The 15,718-nt window shown below is 58.0% G+C and overlaps 1 protein-coding gene across 3 annotated transcripts in view; it reads left to right on the forward strand.

The window, feature by feature from the left end:
• The window catches only part of TEX264 (testis expressed 264, ER-phagy receptor), a 105,359-nt gene that overhangs the window by 77,240 nt on the left and 12,401 nt on the right, over positions 1-15,718 (forward strand). For all 3 annotated transcript variants that reach the window (XM_075939470.1, XM_075939471.1, XM_075939472.1), the window contains exon 5: positions 5,635-5,800. In XM_075939470.1, the coding sequence (XP_075795585.1) occupies positions 5,635-5,800 (166 nt within the window). The remainder of the gene's footprint in view (positions 1-5,634; positions 5,801-15,718) is intronic.

Below are 15,718 nucleotides of genomic sequence, written 5' to 3' on the forward strand. Positions count from 1 at the left end.
CCACTACGTCACATGGGCGCAGTAGAAATACTGGGAGGTGGCGTGAAATCGAATGAACGTGGACATCCGGTGCAGGCAACTCACGGATCCCTTTGACCACCTGACAGGCTGGGATGATGTCTTCTGGCCAGCCTGAGGTGGAAGAGGGTAGTTGCCATTTGGCCATCGAGAATCATAAGACACTAGAATTGGAAGGGACCTCGAGAGGTCATCGAGTCCAGTTCCCTGCCCTCATGGCAGGACCCAGTACCACCTAGATCATCCCTGACAGGTGTTTGTCTAACCTACTCTTAAATAACTCCGGAGATGGAGATTCTACAACCCCTCTAGGCAACTTACTCCAATGTTTCACCACCCGGGCAGGCAGGAAGTTTTCCCTAACGTCCAGGGCTCGACAAATTGCTGTTTCTACTCACCTGTGGCGAGTAGATTTCAGTCGGTCGCTCCGTTTGCCCCGTTCACCGGTGCTGCGCGCATGCTCAGTGCCAGTCTGACGCATGCGCAGTGCGGGGCTGGCGGGTAGATCTTGCCACGGTTTGTCGAGCCCTGCTAATATCCAACCTAAACCTCCCTTGCTGCAATTTAAGCCCATTGGATGTGGGAGAAAGCAGGAGAACTCTTCAGGGATGTGGGTGAACATGGGCTTTGGGTGCGTTGGGGATCAGATCGTGAGCCTGCGAGTGGATTCTCCCATGCGGATGTCTTGGGAGCATCTCCGCAGGCTGCAAAGCTTTGGAAAATTGTTCTCTGGGCTCTGTTGCAATAACCTAAAATAACGTAGCATACGCGCCCGTTGCCTGATGGGCTGGCAGCCGCTGAGTTAAAGGCCCATGGGGCACAGCAGCAGGGAAACTTCCTGTTTAGTTTGTCATTTAACAAAAAACCCAAGAGAGATGAGAGCCGGTGCTGTTCTGCCTTTCCAGCCCACCCCGGCCCTTTCTGTTTCATGCCGTTCGTGCTGTGCGCTTGAGAGGGGTTCACCTGCCTTCGAGCAGGAGCGGAGACGCCTCCAACGGCTTGTCCGTGTTCCCGCTAGCCTTGCTGAGGGACGCATCTCCTTGTCAGAAACGTGCGTGCTTTCCAGCGCTCTGCACTGCTGGATCCCGACAGATCGGGCCTGCTCTGTGCGCCGCAGCATCCTGCTGGAGGCTCTCCTGCCACAGACGGACGAGAGATGAGAACACACAATCAATTTCCTCCGTATGGCACTGACCTCCAGGCAACGGCCTCACCCTTGTCTGTTCCAGTTAGAGCTGCATCAAAATCCTGGCCCTCGCGGTCTCCGAAGTTTGGAGGTGCTGGAGATCTGGCAAGGGACTTGTGTTCTGACACTGGGCTGAGTCAGAGCCCTGGGTTGGAAATCCCGGAAAGTCTGGGGTGTAGGAAATGAATCCAAAGGCAGGTGCAGCCGCTTGAACCCATCTGGACTCTGAGCTCCCAGGGGGCTTTTAGGTTATTAATAACGACACTTGGCATTTTATGTCCTGAAAGGCTTGTCACAACCGTAATACGTCCCCATGCCTCCTGTGAGAGTTGGGTGGCATTATCCCCATGCTGCTGGTGGGGAAACTGAGGCACGGGAAGGCTAAGGCCAACATTTCCAGATGGGCCCATTAGGTTTTGGCTGCCTCCAGTTTTTGAGGCCCAACCGCTCTGCGTCCGTTTCTTTCTCTGTAGAATTGGAGTCACGCCCGCCGCATGCAGCAAGCAGCCTGTTCCTGGGGCTGCTTTTAGCACCGCTGTGACGCAGCAGAAGGCCAAGCCAGCAGCTCTCTGCAGCGGCACCAGGAGCGCTGACGTGTGCGGGGCGGGCTCGGCCGTGGAGGGGCGGGATTTCACTCGCTCCGGCTTTACGCGTCCGATTGAGGCAGAGCTAGTACCTCACCCCCTAGCCACGCCTGTTTCCTATTGTCGCGGCAGAGGGCAAAGCCGATCCCCTCTCTCCAGTGTCGCCAGGGCGATGTGGCAGCGTGGCTGGGTCAGGCACCAGGCGGCTTGGTGCTCCCGCCTTCCCTCCCAGACACAGGAATGCCACCTTTGTGCCGGTGACCATTTCAGGCTTAACAGAGCAGTGGAACCGGGCCTTGGACTTGTGGAGAGAGCGCTGGTCTTGGGAGATTTGAGTTCAGTTTCTTGCTCCGCCACCTCCACCCTGCAGGACCCTGGGCAGGTCATTTAACCGCCCCGTGCCTGGCTTCCCCTCGGCAACATGGGAGCTGACGCCTCCCTGCCTTGGCTATGAGGCAGTCGGGTGTAGTGGTGCTGAGACATAGGAGGAGGGTCAGTGATGGTGCAAGCTTCCCCTGCCAGCATGGCCGGCTGGCACTGGTCACAGCTGTCACTCAGGTCTGGTCAGCATGGCTACGAGCTGGCCCTTTCCCGCCTGTTCCTCGCTGCTCTGCTCATGCGGCTTGGGTCCTCTGTCCCTTCGGCTTCCCGTGCCTTGCAGCTACCAAGCAGGGACCGTGCAGCGGCCAGCTGGCAGCGGCTGCCTCGGCCCGGGGCTCTCTGGGGACGTGGCTTTGCGCCTGCGCCGCACAGCCCAAAATAAAGTTCCTGGTTATTTTAAAAGAAAAACCAGCCCGCCTGCGTGCCCGCCCCCGAAGCGTAGCGGTGCCATCAACAGCCGGCCCCCTCTGCCAGGCGAACCGTCGGAGTTGTCAAGCGCCGCAGCTGCTGCTGGGCGGGCGAGGTGTGGGTGTGCGTCAGAGCGTCCAGCTGTTCCTTCCGCGCGGAGGTCCCTCCTCCTCCCCCCAGGCCCGGCTGGCATGATCGCAGTGGGAGTCTTCTGTGGGTGCCCGTCCCCCGCCCCCAGTCCTGCTCAGCTGACACCTGCGGGTTCAGGGCGGCGTGCTTTCGTGGGGCTGCCGCTTCCGCCCACCCGTGGGTGCCAGGCTCGTGGGATTGCTGCCAGCCTTGCAGTGGGCTGGTGAGGAGGGAGGGACGGGGCAAGGAAAGTTCTCTGAAATTCCCCTTCCCTCGCATCTCTGGAAGGAGCTGCTTGCTCCGTCTCGCCTGGGTTATCTGGGCCGCTCCGAGAGGTGCTGACCCGCACTGCGGACTCTCCCCGCCGGGCTGGGGCTTCCGTGTGTGACGGCACGTCGGGGTTCTCCCGTCTCCTGCACCCCCGTAGTGGCACAAACAGACTCCACCAGCCAGTAGAACAGAGGGAGTTTATTGCTCCTGCAGGATACAGCACATCACAGATGTAATCTGGTTACAGGAACTGGGGCTAGGAGGCCTCAGTGCCCCCCCTTGAAATGGGGGGTGACTGGGCCCCTAAATCCAAGCCCCCTCCCTAGCTCCTTCCCCCTGCTTTCCAGAGAGAAACCAACTCTCTTCCAGCCCTGCCCCCCAGCCAGGGGCGGCATTCCCCCTTCCTTTGTTTCTCTCCCTGAGGGTAGCTGGTCGGACAGGTTGAGACACCCTCTTTGCATAATGACTCATCCCCTGCCCTGCTGGGCCGCACTACAGCCAGCAGCCAGTGGAGGTCACTCACAGCCCACTGCCCAGCATAGCAACCAGCAAGGTACCCCCCACTACATCACACCATGCTTGGCAGGTCCCTGGCCAGAGAATCAGCCAGGCCTCTGCAGAGCCCCCCCCCCCCTTGCCTGTGTCAGTGTTACCAAGTGCTTCAGTAACACGCAGCTGAGGGACATCTGCCTCCCTGCGAGGGAAACGTGGAAACGCCGGGCCAGGGTCATCCCTGCGGCAAACCCATGGAACGCGGCACGGCTGGCACCAGGAGCTACTTTTGCCCCGTCTCCAGGCTGGTGGGAGACGGGAAAGGGACCAGTTCTCTGCCAGGCATGGAGCTGAGCCGTGGTGCCGCCGCACGAGTCTCAGCTCGTCTCCTTGACGAAGGTTTGATTGGCTCGAGCTCCCTTTCCTCCTAACGATGGCTTTAACCCCTTAGGTGCCAGCTGTCACCGAGAGTTTGCGTTTCCTTGGTTTCCTGGCAGGTGATGCTACACGGGCAGAAGCCCTGGGGTTTACCTGGGCCAGCGAACATGCCTTGTCTCCACTAGGATGGCTATGAGTGTTCGCTTCACGCGGGTTACAAATACACCTTTTTTCCCTGGTGACGACACAGCCTCTAGGCAACTGTGGGAGCGCGGTAGGCAGGGGGGGTTCTGTTGATGTTGGGATCAACCCCTCATGTGTTGGCAGGTGTCGCGTAAATAACCCCGAGTACTGACAGCAGTAGGGACAGCCTGGCCAATGGCATTTGGGGACTGGGTGGAAGGTACAGACTTGGAAGATCTGCAGTGGCCCCCCTGGGGAAATGCCACATTCTCCACTAGAGCCGCGTCCTTTATCTCTGCTGGCTGAGCGGGCGGGGCTAGCGCAGGATGGTCCTGCCCCAGCCCTAGCTCCCCCGGCTGGCTGCCCCCCAACAGAGCAGCGGGAAGCGCTCAGAGTGAAAACTAGGATGGATTGTGCCCGGATCTAACTGGACATGCTGGGGGGTTAAATCGCGTGGCGGCAGGGCTACACGTCCCCGGACCACCCCCAGGAGGACACAGAGAGGACACGTTCAGTGAACAGGCTGCTCTGAGCCTTGTGGCCTCTTTGGGGTCCAGAGCAGAGATCCCAGCCTGTCTTCATCCCAAGGCCTCCCCATGCAGCCGCTCACGGAAGTGCTCCTCCGATGAGGCCCCCAGCCCTTTGCCTGCTCTGGTGGTGCCTGAAAAGAGTCTCAAAAAGGGCCCAGTGGTTGGGGGGGGGGGTAACTCTGGGAGCCCAGTCCTATGATGGGCACCCTCCTCTTTCCGGTGTGGTCCGTGGTATCTCTAAGCCACCTCTGGTACTATCCAAGAGCCAAGTTGGAGGCCTCAGCTGGAGGACTGTGTCCAGTTTGTAGGCCTCACTTCTTAGGCCTGAGATCTTAGGCCTCAGTTGGAGTATTGTGTCCAGTTCTGGGCCCCACATTTCAAGAAGGATGTGGAGAAATTGGAGAAGGTCCAGAGAAGAGCAACAAGAATGATGAAAGGTCTAGAGAACATGAGCTAGGAGTGTGAGGGAAGACTGAAAGAACTGGGCTTGTTTAGTTTGGAAAAGAGAAGACTGAGAGGGGACATGGTAGCAGTTTTCAAGTACCTAAAAGGGTGTCACAAGAAGGAGAGAGACAAATTGTTCTCCTTAACCTCTGAGGATAGAACTAGAAGCAATGGGCTTAAGCTGCAGCAAGGGAGGTTGAGGTTGGACATTTGGAAAAACTTCCTGTCAGGGTGGTTCTACACTGGAATAAATTGCCTAGGGAGGTTGTGGAATCCCCATCTCTTGAGATATTTAAGAGCAGGTTAGACAGACACTTGTCAGGGATGGGCTAGATGGTGCTCAATACTGCCAGGAGGGCAGGGGACTGGAGTGGACTTGATGACCTCTTGGGGTCCCTTCCAGTACTAGTGTTCTGTGATTCTGTGATAAGTTGGGGGGCCTGGTGTCTGACGAGGACACGTTCCAAAGGCTGCACAGATCTGCTGTGGCCAGGGACCAAGGCTGGAAATAGAGTCGCAGCTCCCTGGAGTCGAGTCAGAGGCTGGGAGCTGCTGCTGACGAGAGACGGCCGTGGCCCTGGCCGGGGGCGTGGCATACGTGGCCACTGGGTGCCTGTGCTCTCTCTTTCAGGAGCGGAAGCTGTGTGCCCATCCCAGGATGGAGATCTACAAAGGAGACCGCATCTATTTCATCTGCCCCCTGGCCCGCCAAGGGGACTTCTATGTGCCGGAAATGAAAGAGCTGGAGAGGAAGAGCAGAGCGGTGGAGGCAGAGGAGGCACAGACCGATGTCACAGGTACCCACAGAGCACACGCTTCCCCATTGAAGTCAGTCCTTCCAGGTGTCCCCAGACCCCTTGGAGGCCCTGCTGCCATGTGGACAAAGCAGCTAGAATGGAGGGGGGAGGCTGGTGATTTTGCTGCTTCCTTCATTGAGCAGCTGGAATTGACGCCTTTTGTGAAGGAACAACATCTGCAGCAGCTGGAATTGACACGTTCCGTAAAGGATCGACATCCGTTCAGTTCCAGCAGGGCCCAGAGCCTGTCACAATTACTCCTGATTTCTAACAAGCCTGTCTCTTCCATTGTAATACGTGTTGCTGTTGTTGTCCCCTTGGGCCCTGGGGTACACACCGCTCCGTTGTCAATGGAACAGTAAGCTAGTCTCCGTTGGGCCGATGGTGGTGTTGCTGTCCCGTTCAGTGGCGGTCCCCTTTTCTCCTCACCTACCTCTCTCCTGAGCTCTTGAGCAGCCGTCGCTTTTGGAAGCCTGCGCAATTTAAACCATTTTCCAAAGCCAGCGCAGGAATTCTCCAGCGGCCCCAGCTGAAGGCTTTGTAGCTAGCGAGGAAGCGATCGTCACCACGCCTGTCGGTGCATGACAGCCGTGTTGAGCTCCACTGTCACGGCCCTGCAGCTGTTAGAACGCAGGCTGCTACTTCCTCTTCCCACGTGCTCACGCTTTCGTGGAACCCAAACAGGTGACTCATCAGTGCTCTCAATAAGCATATATTAGGGGACTTATATTAGGTGACATAGTGTCTTGAGAAATACTGGGAAAGCAGTATTCAGGTCACAGATACATTTGTAATGTACACTGGGAACATGTGACACTGTCTCCGGCTATATGCCACATGCGTGACTTTGCCACAGTGGCAGCCTTCCAGTGGCTTTTTTGCACTTCTTTCATTTTGAGTTTCTTTCATTTGTAATCACGCACAGCCATAACCCCTCAAAATTCCCCCTTTGGCCTGAAATCTTTGTTCATTCAGCCATACAAGTGCCAAGACACTCCGGGAATATCTACACTAGGACATGATTTCAAAAGAACTTATTTTGAAATAGTAACTCCCGAAATAACTATTTTGAACTAGCACGTGCACACTACAGGGAAGCCTCGAAATGAGTCCGAGGCAGGCTCCCCTAATGTGGACGTTCTCTCTCGACTTAGAGCCCCAGGAAGCACTGGGGAGTAATTACTTTGAATGACTCTGGGGAGTCGTCGTTTTGAAATAGCAGCAATGGAGAGTCCACACTACTGCTTTTTTGCAATAACTTTTTTAAAATTAGCATTATTTCTCCTGGAAAGCAGCAGTTCTGATTTCAGAATAAGCAGCCCATTATTTCGAAATCGGGCGTTATTTTGAAATCACTCCCTAGTGTAGACCAGGGCTCAGAGTTTTGGGTTTTGGAAACACTCTCAAATATTTTGGAAACACTCTCAAATATCACCATTTTGGATAACTTTAGATTGGCTTGTCTGTGATCTGATCATGTGATGCAGTACTGTCACGTGCTGTTCAGACAACTGCAGTATTGTGTTGCACTCGATTGGCACTCCAATAGCTTTAGGTGCCCACGCACAGCATCGGACCGTTCAGATGTTTGCAGACAGACATGTTTTTGTGCACACGTAATGTGTGTACTTTGGTTACAGGTGTACGCTTTTGTCTGTCTGCTTTCAGAAATTGGGCTTGCATTAACGTGGTGAGAGCATGTGGAGAAACACTCTTAATTCATAGCTCCAAGGGGCAGAGTTAAGGTGTTCAGAGCCCAACCCTGGCTCAGAAGCAGCCTGGCTGGAGCAACCCCTCCCCACCCCCATTTAATTGGTTAAGCTTAACATGTAACTGGTTAACTAATTAAATGGGATTTTACATCCCTCTTCCCGAGAGATGGTTAAAACTTCAAGTGCTGGCTAGCGGCAGGGTGAGGGTGAAGTTTTTTTGCATAGACTTATAGACTTGGAAGGGACCTAGAGAGGTCATTAAGTCCAGTTGCCTCCAGTCATGGCAGGACCAAGCACCACCTAGACCATCCCTGACATGTGTTTGTCTAACCTGCTCTTGAATATCTCAAATGATAGAGATTCCACAACCTCCCTGGGCAATTTATTCCAGTGCTGAACCACCCCGGCAAGAAGGTTTTCCTAATGTCCAACCTAAACCTCCCTTGCTACAATTGAAGCCCATTGCTTCTTGTCCTATCCTCAGAGATTAAGGAGATTATTTTTTCTTCCTCCTTGTAACAGCCTTTGAGGTACCTGAAAGCTGTTATCATAGCCCCTCTCTGTCTTCTCCTTTCCAAACTAAACAAACCCAATTCTTTTAGTCTTCCCGCACGGGTCATGTTTTCTAGACCTTTCATCATTTTTGTTGCCTTCACTGGACTTTTTCCAATTTGTTCGCCTCTTGTCTGAAATGTGGCACCAAGAACTGGACACAATACTCCAGTTGAAGCCTAATCAGCACAGAATAGAGCGGAATAATTTTTTCTTGTGTCTTGCTCACAACGCTCCTTTTAATATATCCCAGAATCTTGTTTGCCTTTTTTTGCAACAGTGTCCCACTGTTGATTCATTTAACTTGTGGTCCATCATGACCTCTCGATCCCTTTCTGCAATACTCCTTCCTAGGCCGTCATCCCCATTTTGTACGGCTGCAATTTCTTGTTCTGGAGTACTTTGCATTTGTCCTTATTGAATTTCATCCTGTTTACTTCAGACCATTTCTCCAGTTTGTCCAGATCATTTTGAATTTTGACCCTGTCCTCCAAAGCACTTGCAACCCTTCCCAGTTTGGAATCATTTGCAAACTTTAAAAGAGAACTCTGTCTGCCATTCTCTAAATCATTGATGAAGACATTGAACAGAACCGGACCCCTGCGGAGCCCCACTTGTTATGCCCTTCCAGCATGACTGTGAACCATTAATAACTATTCTCTGGGAACTCTTGAGTTATCCAAGCAGTTAGGCACCTACCTTATAATACCGTTTAGGTTGTAGTTCCCTAGTTTGTTTATAACAACGTCATGCAAGACCGTATCAAATGCCTTACTACAGTCTAGGTATACCACATCTACCGCTTCCCCCTTATCCACCGGGCTTGTTATCGTGTCAAAGAAAGCTGTCAGGTTGGTTTGACATGATTTGTTCGTGGCACATCCATGCTGATTCTTACTTATCACTTTATTATCTTCTAGATGTTTGCGAATGGATTCCTTGAAGGGATCCCCCCAGGCCCATTCATGGGGGAAGCCCAAACTACTGTTCCCGTGGTGGAGATGGAGTGTCCCAAGCTCTCAGTACAGCACCTCTCAGCAGCCTGACTGTTTAGAAAAAACTAAGCCCAAAGCACACCATTCTCAGGTCTCCCTGCAACGCTGCCCACCCGCCATTACCGTGGCATTCGGAGCCAGGGGGCGGGGCATCCCTGGCCCTCTCTGTCGTGTGCTCACAGCTGAGCTGCACTCGGGCCTGTGAGTCGGACAGAAAGATTTCCTTGTGCTTTCCATAGGCTGCGTCTTCCCTCCCTCCGCCGTTGTGCAGAGCAAATTCATCCCGAGTCGTGGACTCTTTAGCCCCGCCCCCCAGAGGGGTGGAGAGTGTAACGATCCACCAGCTCCCCATGTTTCTTCGTTCTCTTGACTTCCGCTCCAATGTCTCTGGCCGTACAGCTGCTGGGAGAAGGTCATGGTGGCTCAGTTCGGATCCACGGCTTTGTTTTCTCCATACTGATGACGGTTGGGCCAGCACCTCACCCCTCCGTTCTCTCTCCAGCTGCCCCCTTTTGCAAAGGTCTCTGTAGAGCGGCTTGTGCGGGAGGGACCTGCTGATGTTCTGTTCCCGGGAGACCTCACTTACTGGACCGGATTCTCAGCAGGGATCGATCCATTGAGCTACCGTGCATGTATCGCTTTATGCCGAGTTCCCCATGGGCGTTGTGTATGTAAACCAAAGGGGAGCAAGCTCTTTCCTTTGGGCCAATGCTGTGAGGTGCTGAGCATTGCCTGAGTGGTGTTTGGGCCCCGGCCACCACCTCTCAGGCAAATAGAATTTGAAGGGGCACCACACTGGGCAGGCTTGGACCCTGTCTCATCTCCTAGAATCACAGGATCCTAGAATCCCAGGGCTGGAAGAGACCTCAGGAGTCATCGAGTCCAGCCCCCTGTCCAAGGCAGGACCAACCCAACTCAATCAACCCAGCCAGGGCTTGCTCATGCCAGGACTTAAAAACCACTGGGGATGGAGACTCCACCCCCTCCCTAGGGAACCCAGCCCAGGGCTTCCCCACCCGCCTAGGGAAATCGTTTTTCCTAATGTCCAACCTAGACCTCCCCCGCTGCCGGTTGAGACCGTTGTTCCTCATTCTGCCATTCATCACTACTGAGAACAACAAATGGTCTGGTAGCACTTTATAGACTAACCAAACATGTAGATGGTGATATGAGCTTTCGTCGGCACAGCCCACTTCTTCAAATGACCGGAGTTTTGAGTTTAGGATGTTCAGACGCACAATAAATAGGAAAGAAGGGGGAGCGGGGAAAGGAGAGGGGGGAAAGAGGGAGCTAGAGGGAATCAGTAAGTATCTGAAGATTGGGTAGTTAAAACGAAGCAGATAAGAATCAAAGTCAAATGATAGTATCCTTCCTGAGTAGGAGTCTGCACAAAGAGCTGTTCGCACCTTCAGCGACTGTTAAATTGATAGTACCCCAACCACCCTTCATCACGATTGAGTCCATTAGCGTGTGAATTGAATTTGGAGATGAACTGTAATTCCAGCGTTTCTCTGTGTATCTGGCTAGTAGAACTGGTTTCTGACAAGACAGCTACTTGAAGAACAGCCTCTCTCCATCCTCTTTGGAAGCTCCCTTCAGGGAGTTGAAGGCGGCTCTCAAATCCCCCCTCACTCTTCTCTTCCGCAGACTAAATAAGCCCAAACCCCTCAGCCTCTCCTCATAGGTCATGTGCTCCAACCCCCTCATCATTTTCCTTGCCCTCCGCTGGACCCTCTCCAATGCGCCCACGTCCTTTCTGTAGTGGGAGCCCCAGAACTGGACGCAGCACTCCAGATGTGGCCTCACCAGAGCTGAATAAAGGGGAATAATCACTTCTCTGGATCTGCTGGCGATGCTCCTCCTACTGCACCCTAATATGCTTGGCTCCAAGGGTCACACTGTTGACTTCTATCCAGCTTCTCATCCACTGTATCCCCAGGTCTTTTTCTGCTCCCTTTCCTTCCTTTCCTCCTCTCATGCAGCTGCAATTCTCAGACCAGGTCACTTCTGGATCACGAGCTCGTCCTGTCCAATGCAATTAGCAGATGGCGAGATGTTAACAAAGCCGCTCCCAGGCCTTCGAACTGCACGGGGGCCAGACACGGCAAACTGCCATCCTCTTGAGTTCAGAGCGGCACTCCTACCTGCGCACGCCCTGCCCTGTGCGGTGCCTTTGGCCGCGCTCTTTGCAAACAGCTGTATTAAAATGCCCCCGTCTGTGTGAATGAATGATTGCCTTGTGACTGTGCCGCACAGCCGCTCCTGACTGTGGATGCGGACGGTGTCATTCAAAACCCAGCAGCCTGCGGCTGTGCCGTAAGGGCTCGGGGGTTTGAAGCCCCCCACTGCTCTGACCTTGGAAAACCCCACAGCTGGCTCTCACGGTGCCGAGGGCCTTCCACTCCAGCTGACGGGGCTGGAGGGCGCCCGAGAGCTCACTGGATCCTGCTGGGTCCATCTCATCCGTCTAGTCCCTGGCAAAGGCTCTGCCACCTGTCTGAGACCCGATGTGCTCAGCACACAGGCTGAACATGCGCATGGGGTGGGCAGGAACACGGGGGGGGGGGGGCCTCAGGCACCATTCCCTTCCTTGCTCTGCACTCCTCAAGGTCGTTAGGGAGACAGGCGGAGACTGACGGCTCTCCGGGGGCCGGTGTCAGTCACAATTAGCTTCCTTTGCGTTTCAGTCTTGTCAAGGGCTTTGCCCCGAGAGCCCTCAGCCGCCTCCGTGACCTGCCCCCTGCCGCGGGAAGCAAGAGAAGGTCCGAGCAAAGCCAAAGCCCCCGTGCGGAGGGGGAGGAGGCCGGTGCTTCCCGCGCACACGGCCGCCTGATCCTTGCGGTAGGCTCAGTGGTGAGCGCCGTCGCCCCGGCGACACACCTGTCTGGCCAAACTGGGCCGAGTGGCGGGTCTCCCCGAGCAGCCGCTGGCGCTCTGGCGGGCACTGGCCGCTGCCAGGGGGCGCACTTCTGAGAGGGGGGTTCTGCACGCAGTCCTGCCCTGCCCCCCTCCCCTGACCGGCCAGGCCCAGCCCCCCCACAGCTCTGCCAGCGCCCCGCAGTCCTGCCCTGCCCCCCTCCCCTGACCGGCCAGGCCCAGCCCCCCCACAGCTCTGCCAGCGCCCCGCAGTCCTGCCCTGCCCCCCTCCCCTGACCGGCCAGGCCCGGCCCCCCCACAGCTCTGCCAGTGCCCCGCAGTCCTGCCCTGCCCCCCTCCCCTGACCGGCCAGGCCCGGCCCCCCCACAGCTCTGCCAGCGCCCCGCAGTCCTGCCCTGCCCCCCCTCCCCTGACCGGCCAGGCCCGGCCCCCCCACAGCTCTGCCAGCGCCCCGCAGTCCTGCCCTGCATCCCCCTCCCCTGACCGGCCAGGCCCGGCCCCCCCATTGTTCTGCCAGCGCCCCGCAGTCCTGCCCTGCATCCCCCTCCCCTGACCGGCCAGGCCCGGCCCCCCCACAGCTCTGCCAGCGCCCCGCAGTCCTGCCCTGCCCCCCTCCCCTGACCGGCCAGGCCCGGCCCCCCCACAGCTCTGCCAGCGCCCCGCAGTCCTGCCCTGCCCCCCTCCCCTGACCGGCCAGGCCCGGCCCCCCCACTGCTCTGCCAGCGCCCCGCAGTCCTGCCCTGCATCCCCCTCCCCTGACCGGCCAGGCCCGGCCCCCCCACAGCTCTGCCAGCGCCCCGCAGTCCTGCCCTGCCCCCCTCCCCTGCTGTTCCAGTCCCAGCCCCCCCACAGCTCTGCCAGCGCCCCGCAGTCCTGCCCTGCCCCCCTCCCCTGACCGGCCAGTCCCGGCCCCCCCCACAGCTCTGCCAGTGCCCCGCAGTCCTGCCCTGCCCCCTCCCCTGACCGGCCAGTCCCAGCCCCCCCACAGCTCTGCCAGTGCCCCGCAGTCCTGCTCTGCCCTCCCTCCCCTGCTGTTCCAGTCCCAGCCCCCCACTGCTCTGCCAGTGCCCCGCAGTCCTGCTCTGCCCTCCCTCCCCTGCTGTTCCAGTCCCAGCCCCCCCACTGCTCTGCCAGTGCCCCGCAGTCCTGCCCTGCCCCCCTCCCCTGCTGTTCCAGTCCCAGCCCCCCCACTGCTCTGCCAACGCCCCACAGTCCTGCCCTGCCCCCCTCCCCTGACCGTCCAGTCCCAGCCCCCCCACAGCTCTGCCAGTGCCCCGCAGTCCTGCTCCGCCCTTCTCCCCTGCTGTTCCAGTCCCAGCCCCCCACTGCTCTGCCAGTGCTGCTCCGTCCTGACTGCTATTCCAGTCCTGGGCTCTCTCCCCACTTATGACCTGCAGCTCCCCTGCTGTGCCAGTCCCTGGCTCCCCTGGGGCAGAGGCTGGCGCTAGGTCCGACTGCCCCGTGGGCGCGCCGTGCGCCCCCAGCCCCGCGGACCCCGGCGCGTCTCCTCGACAGGCGCCATTGGAATCTCTCCAGCATCCCCCCGCCCAGCCCACTGCCCTGCCGCTGGCCCCACGTGGCTGCTCCAGGGGAGGGCGGCAGCTGCGCCTCCTCTGGGGAGGGGCCGGGGCACGGCCTGGGCTGCCATTTCCGCCTGACAGGCCGGGCCGCGGGCACCCCTGCTGCTCCGCCTGCCCCTGCCCATCTCCCGGCGCCTTTTGTGTGGGGTGTGAAAAGCTGTGATTAGCTGCGCCTGGCCTGTTATTACATTGATCTATTATTTAGCGGGAGAGGAGATGAATATTTGATAGGGCCCCGCGCGTGGTGGGGGGAGAGGGCCGGCGCGCTGGAAGGAAGAACGGTGCATCCGGTGGTTCTGCCCCCGCGGGAGGCCGCCGCCGCGGTGAATCCTCGCCGCTCTGGGGCGGGGTGTTCCCGTGTTAACCCTCCCTCGCCCGGGATGGCGCAGGCCCCTTGCACAGCCCTGCAGGATGTTGGGCCGTCTCCTCGGCGGGCGTGGGGGGAAGCCGCGGGCCGGATTGACAGCCCCGCCGAGGGAAGCTCTGTTTATCTCCATGACCCACGTGGGCTGGGCAGCAAGAGTGTAAACTCCACCCCTCCACCTCCGGTGAAAGGCCCACCTGTGCCAGGAGGTGACCCAAGGCCCCCCTCTAAGTCTGTTCCCCACTCTGGGCTAGCGCCCCATGTCTCAGGGAGGGAAACGTTCCAGGGGCAGCTCCCTGTCAGAATCTTCCAGCATCCTTGGCAGCACCCGGGCCGGGCCCGCTGTCCTCTCCCCCTTCGCAAGCCGAGCTGCCTCCACCCGGGGGCAGGGGAGGGACAGGGAGGGGCTCCCCTCAGTGCAGTGTGGCTAGCGCCGATGCAGGAGTTAAAAACACCGCAGCGTCCGAGCGCCCAACGCAGGGCACCCCGGGACACGCTGCAGTTCCTAGGGGGGCCGATCGCGTGGTCCTGGGACGGCCGAGTACCGGCGGGCAGCGTGGGGGCGACCGTGGTGACGCGGTCCGAGGCCGGCTTCTCTCGGGCTCCGTCCTGGAGCCGCGCCCGGCCTGGCGTTCGGAGTGCTGTGCTCCTGGCAGCCTGCTTGGTTTGGTGGTGGGGCTGGAGCGCCCGTCGCAGAGCTGGGCCTCGCTGTGCTAGGCCCTCTGCCCGCAAGGCACGAGAAGGTGGCCCCTGTCCCTAGGAGCTGAGCTAAGAGATGCCAGATGGAGCCAGACAGATGGACGAGTGTCATCTCTTGGTGGAGACGTACAACTCGGAGAGCCATGAAACCAGCCAGGCCGCTTTTGGCACCAGGGCGAGAGCGGATTTTTTTCTTTTTTTGCCCTAGCCAAATTGCAATTAAATAATTACCCTGGCATCCCTAACGCCCCCACTCACCCGGACCTTTCAGTGACAAACTTCTCTGCCTCTCCCCAGCAAAGGCTGCGGCGGGGAGCAGCGGGGTTACCCCCTCCTGCTGAGAGCTACCCCGCTGCTCCCCAGAGCTGGCTGCAGTTCAGTGTTCCAAGCCTGACCTCTGCGCTGGAGACCCTTGGGCCTCCAATTCTATAACCTGGCCACGTGGAGGGATTCGCATCCAGGGTTTAACGTGGTTGATCCTTCAACATTAGCCAGCCCCTCCCATTTGGTGGTCCAGGTCCAAGCTCTGTGGCTCAGGCCCACCTCTCATATTACTGTAGTAGAACCTCGTTCCAATAATTATCCCCGTCTCCTGGGGGCTCTGGGGCTCCCAGCAATCAGAGCCTGGCAAGCCCGTCCTAGTCCGAACCGATGCATCGCTCAGGCAGCTCTGAAAACCTCTTTTTTCAGTTGAGAAAACCGTTTGGTGGCAAATCCTCAGGATGGGCAGCCACTGCTGTGGCGCCATGGGGCGACTCTGTAGCCCGTTGGGGCGGGGTCACGTCTCTGGGGGCAGGTGTCGTTGGAGAAGCAGCATAAACCACGGGGTGTCTGCTTTTCACTTGCTCACATTTCCCCCCCACCCCGGCGCGCAGCGGAAACTTTCACCCTCTGCCTGCCACGGAGCCAGCGCCTGCGTCACAGTGGGTGCCGGAGAAAGCCAGGCGCTCGGGAATTCACACCGTCCCGGCAGCAGGCTTCGGCGAAGGCGAGTGAGATGCATTTAGACAGCAGCGCAGGGGAGGTGGCCAGCTCTCCCCTGGGACTCTCGGACCGACTCCCACACACAGAGCGGCTGGATCAGTCTGCGGGCGTCCCGGCATCTGCAGGACTGGGCCTGCATGGCCGTGTGGACTCCA

Source organism: Pelodiscus sinensis, chromosome 11 (assembly GCF_049634645.1).
Source record: "Pelodiscus sinensis isolate JC-2024 chromosome 11, ASM4963464v1, whole genome shotgun sequence".
Taxonomy (NCBI): domain Eukaryota; kingdom Metazoa; phylum Chordata; order Testudines; family Trionychidae; genus Pelodiscus; species Pelodiscus sinensis.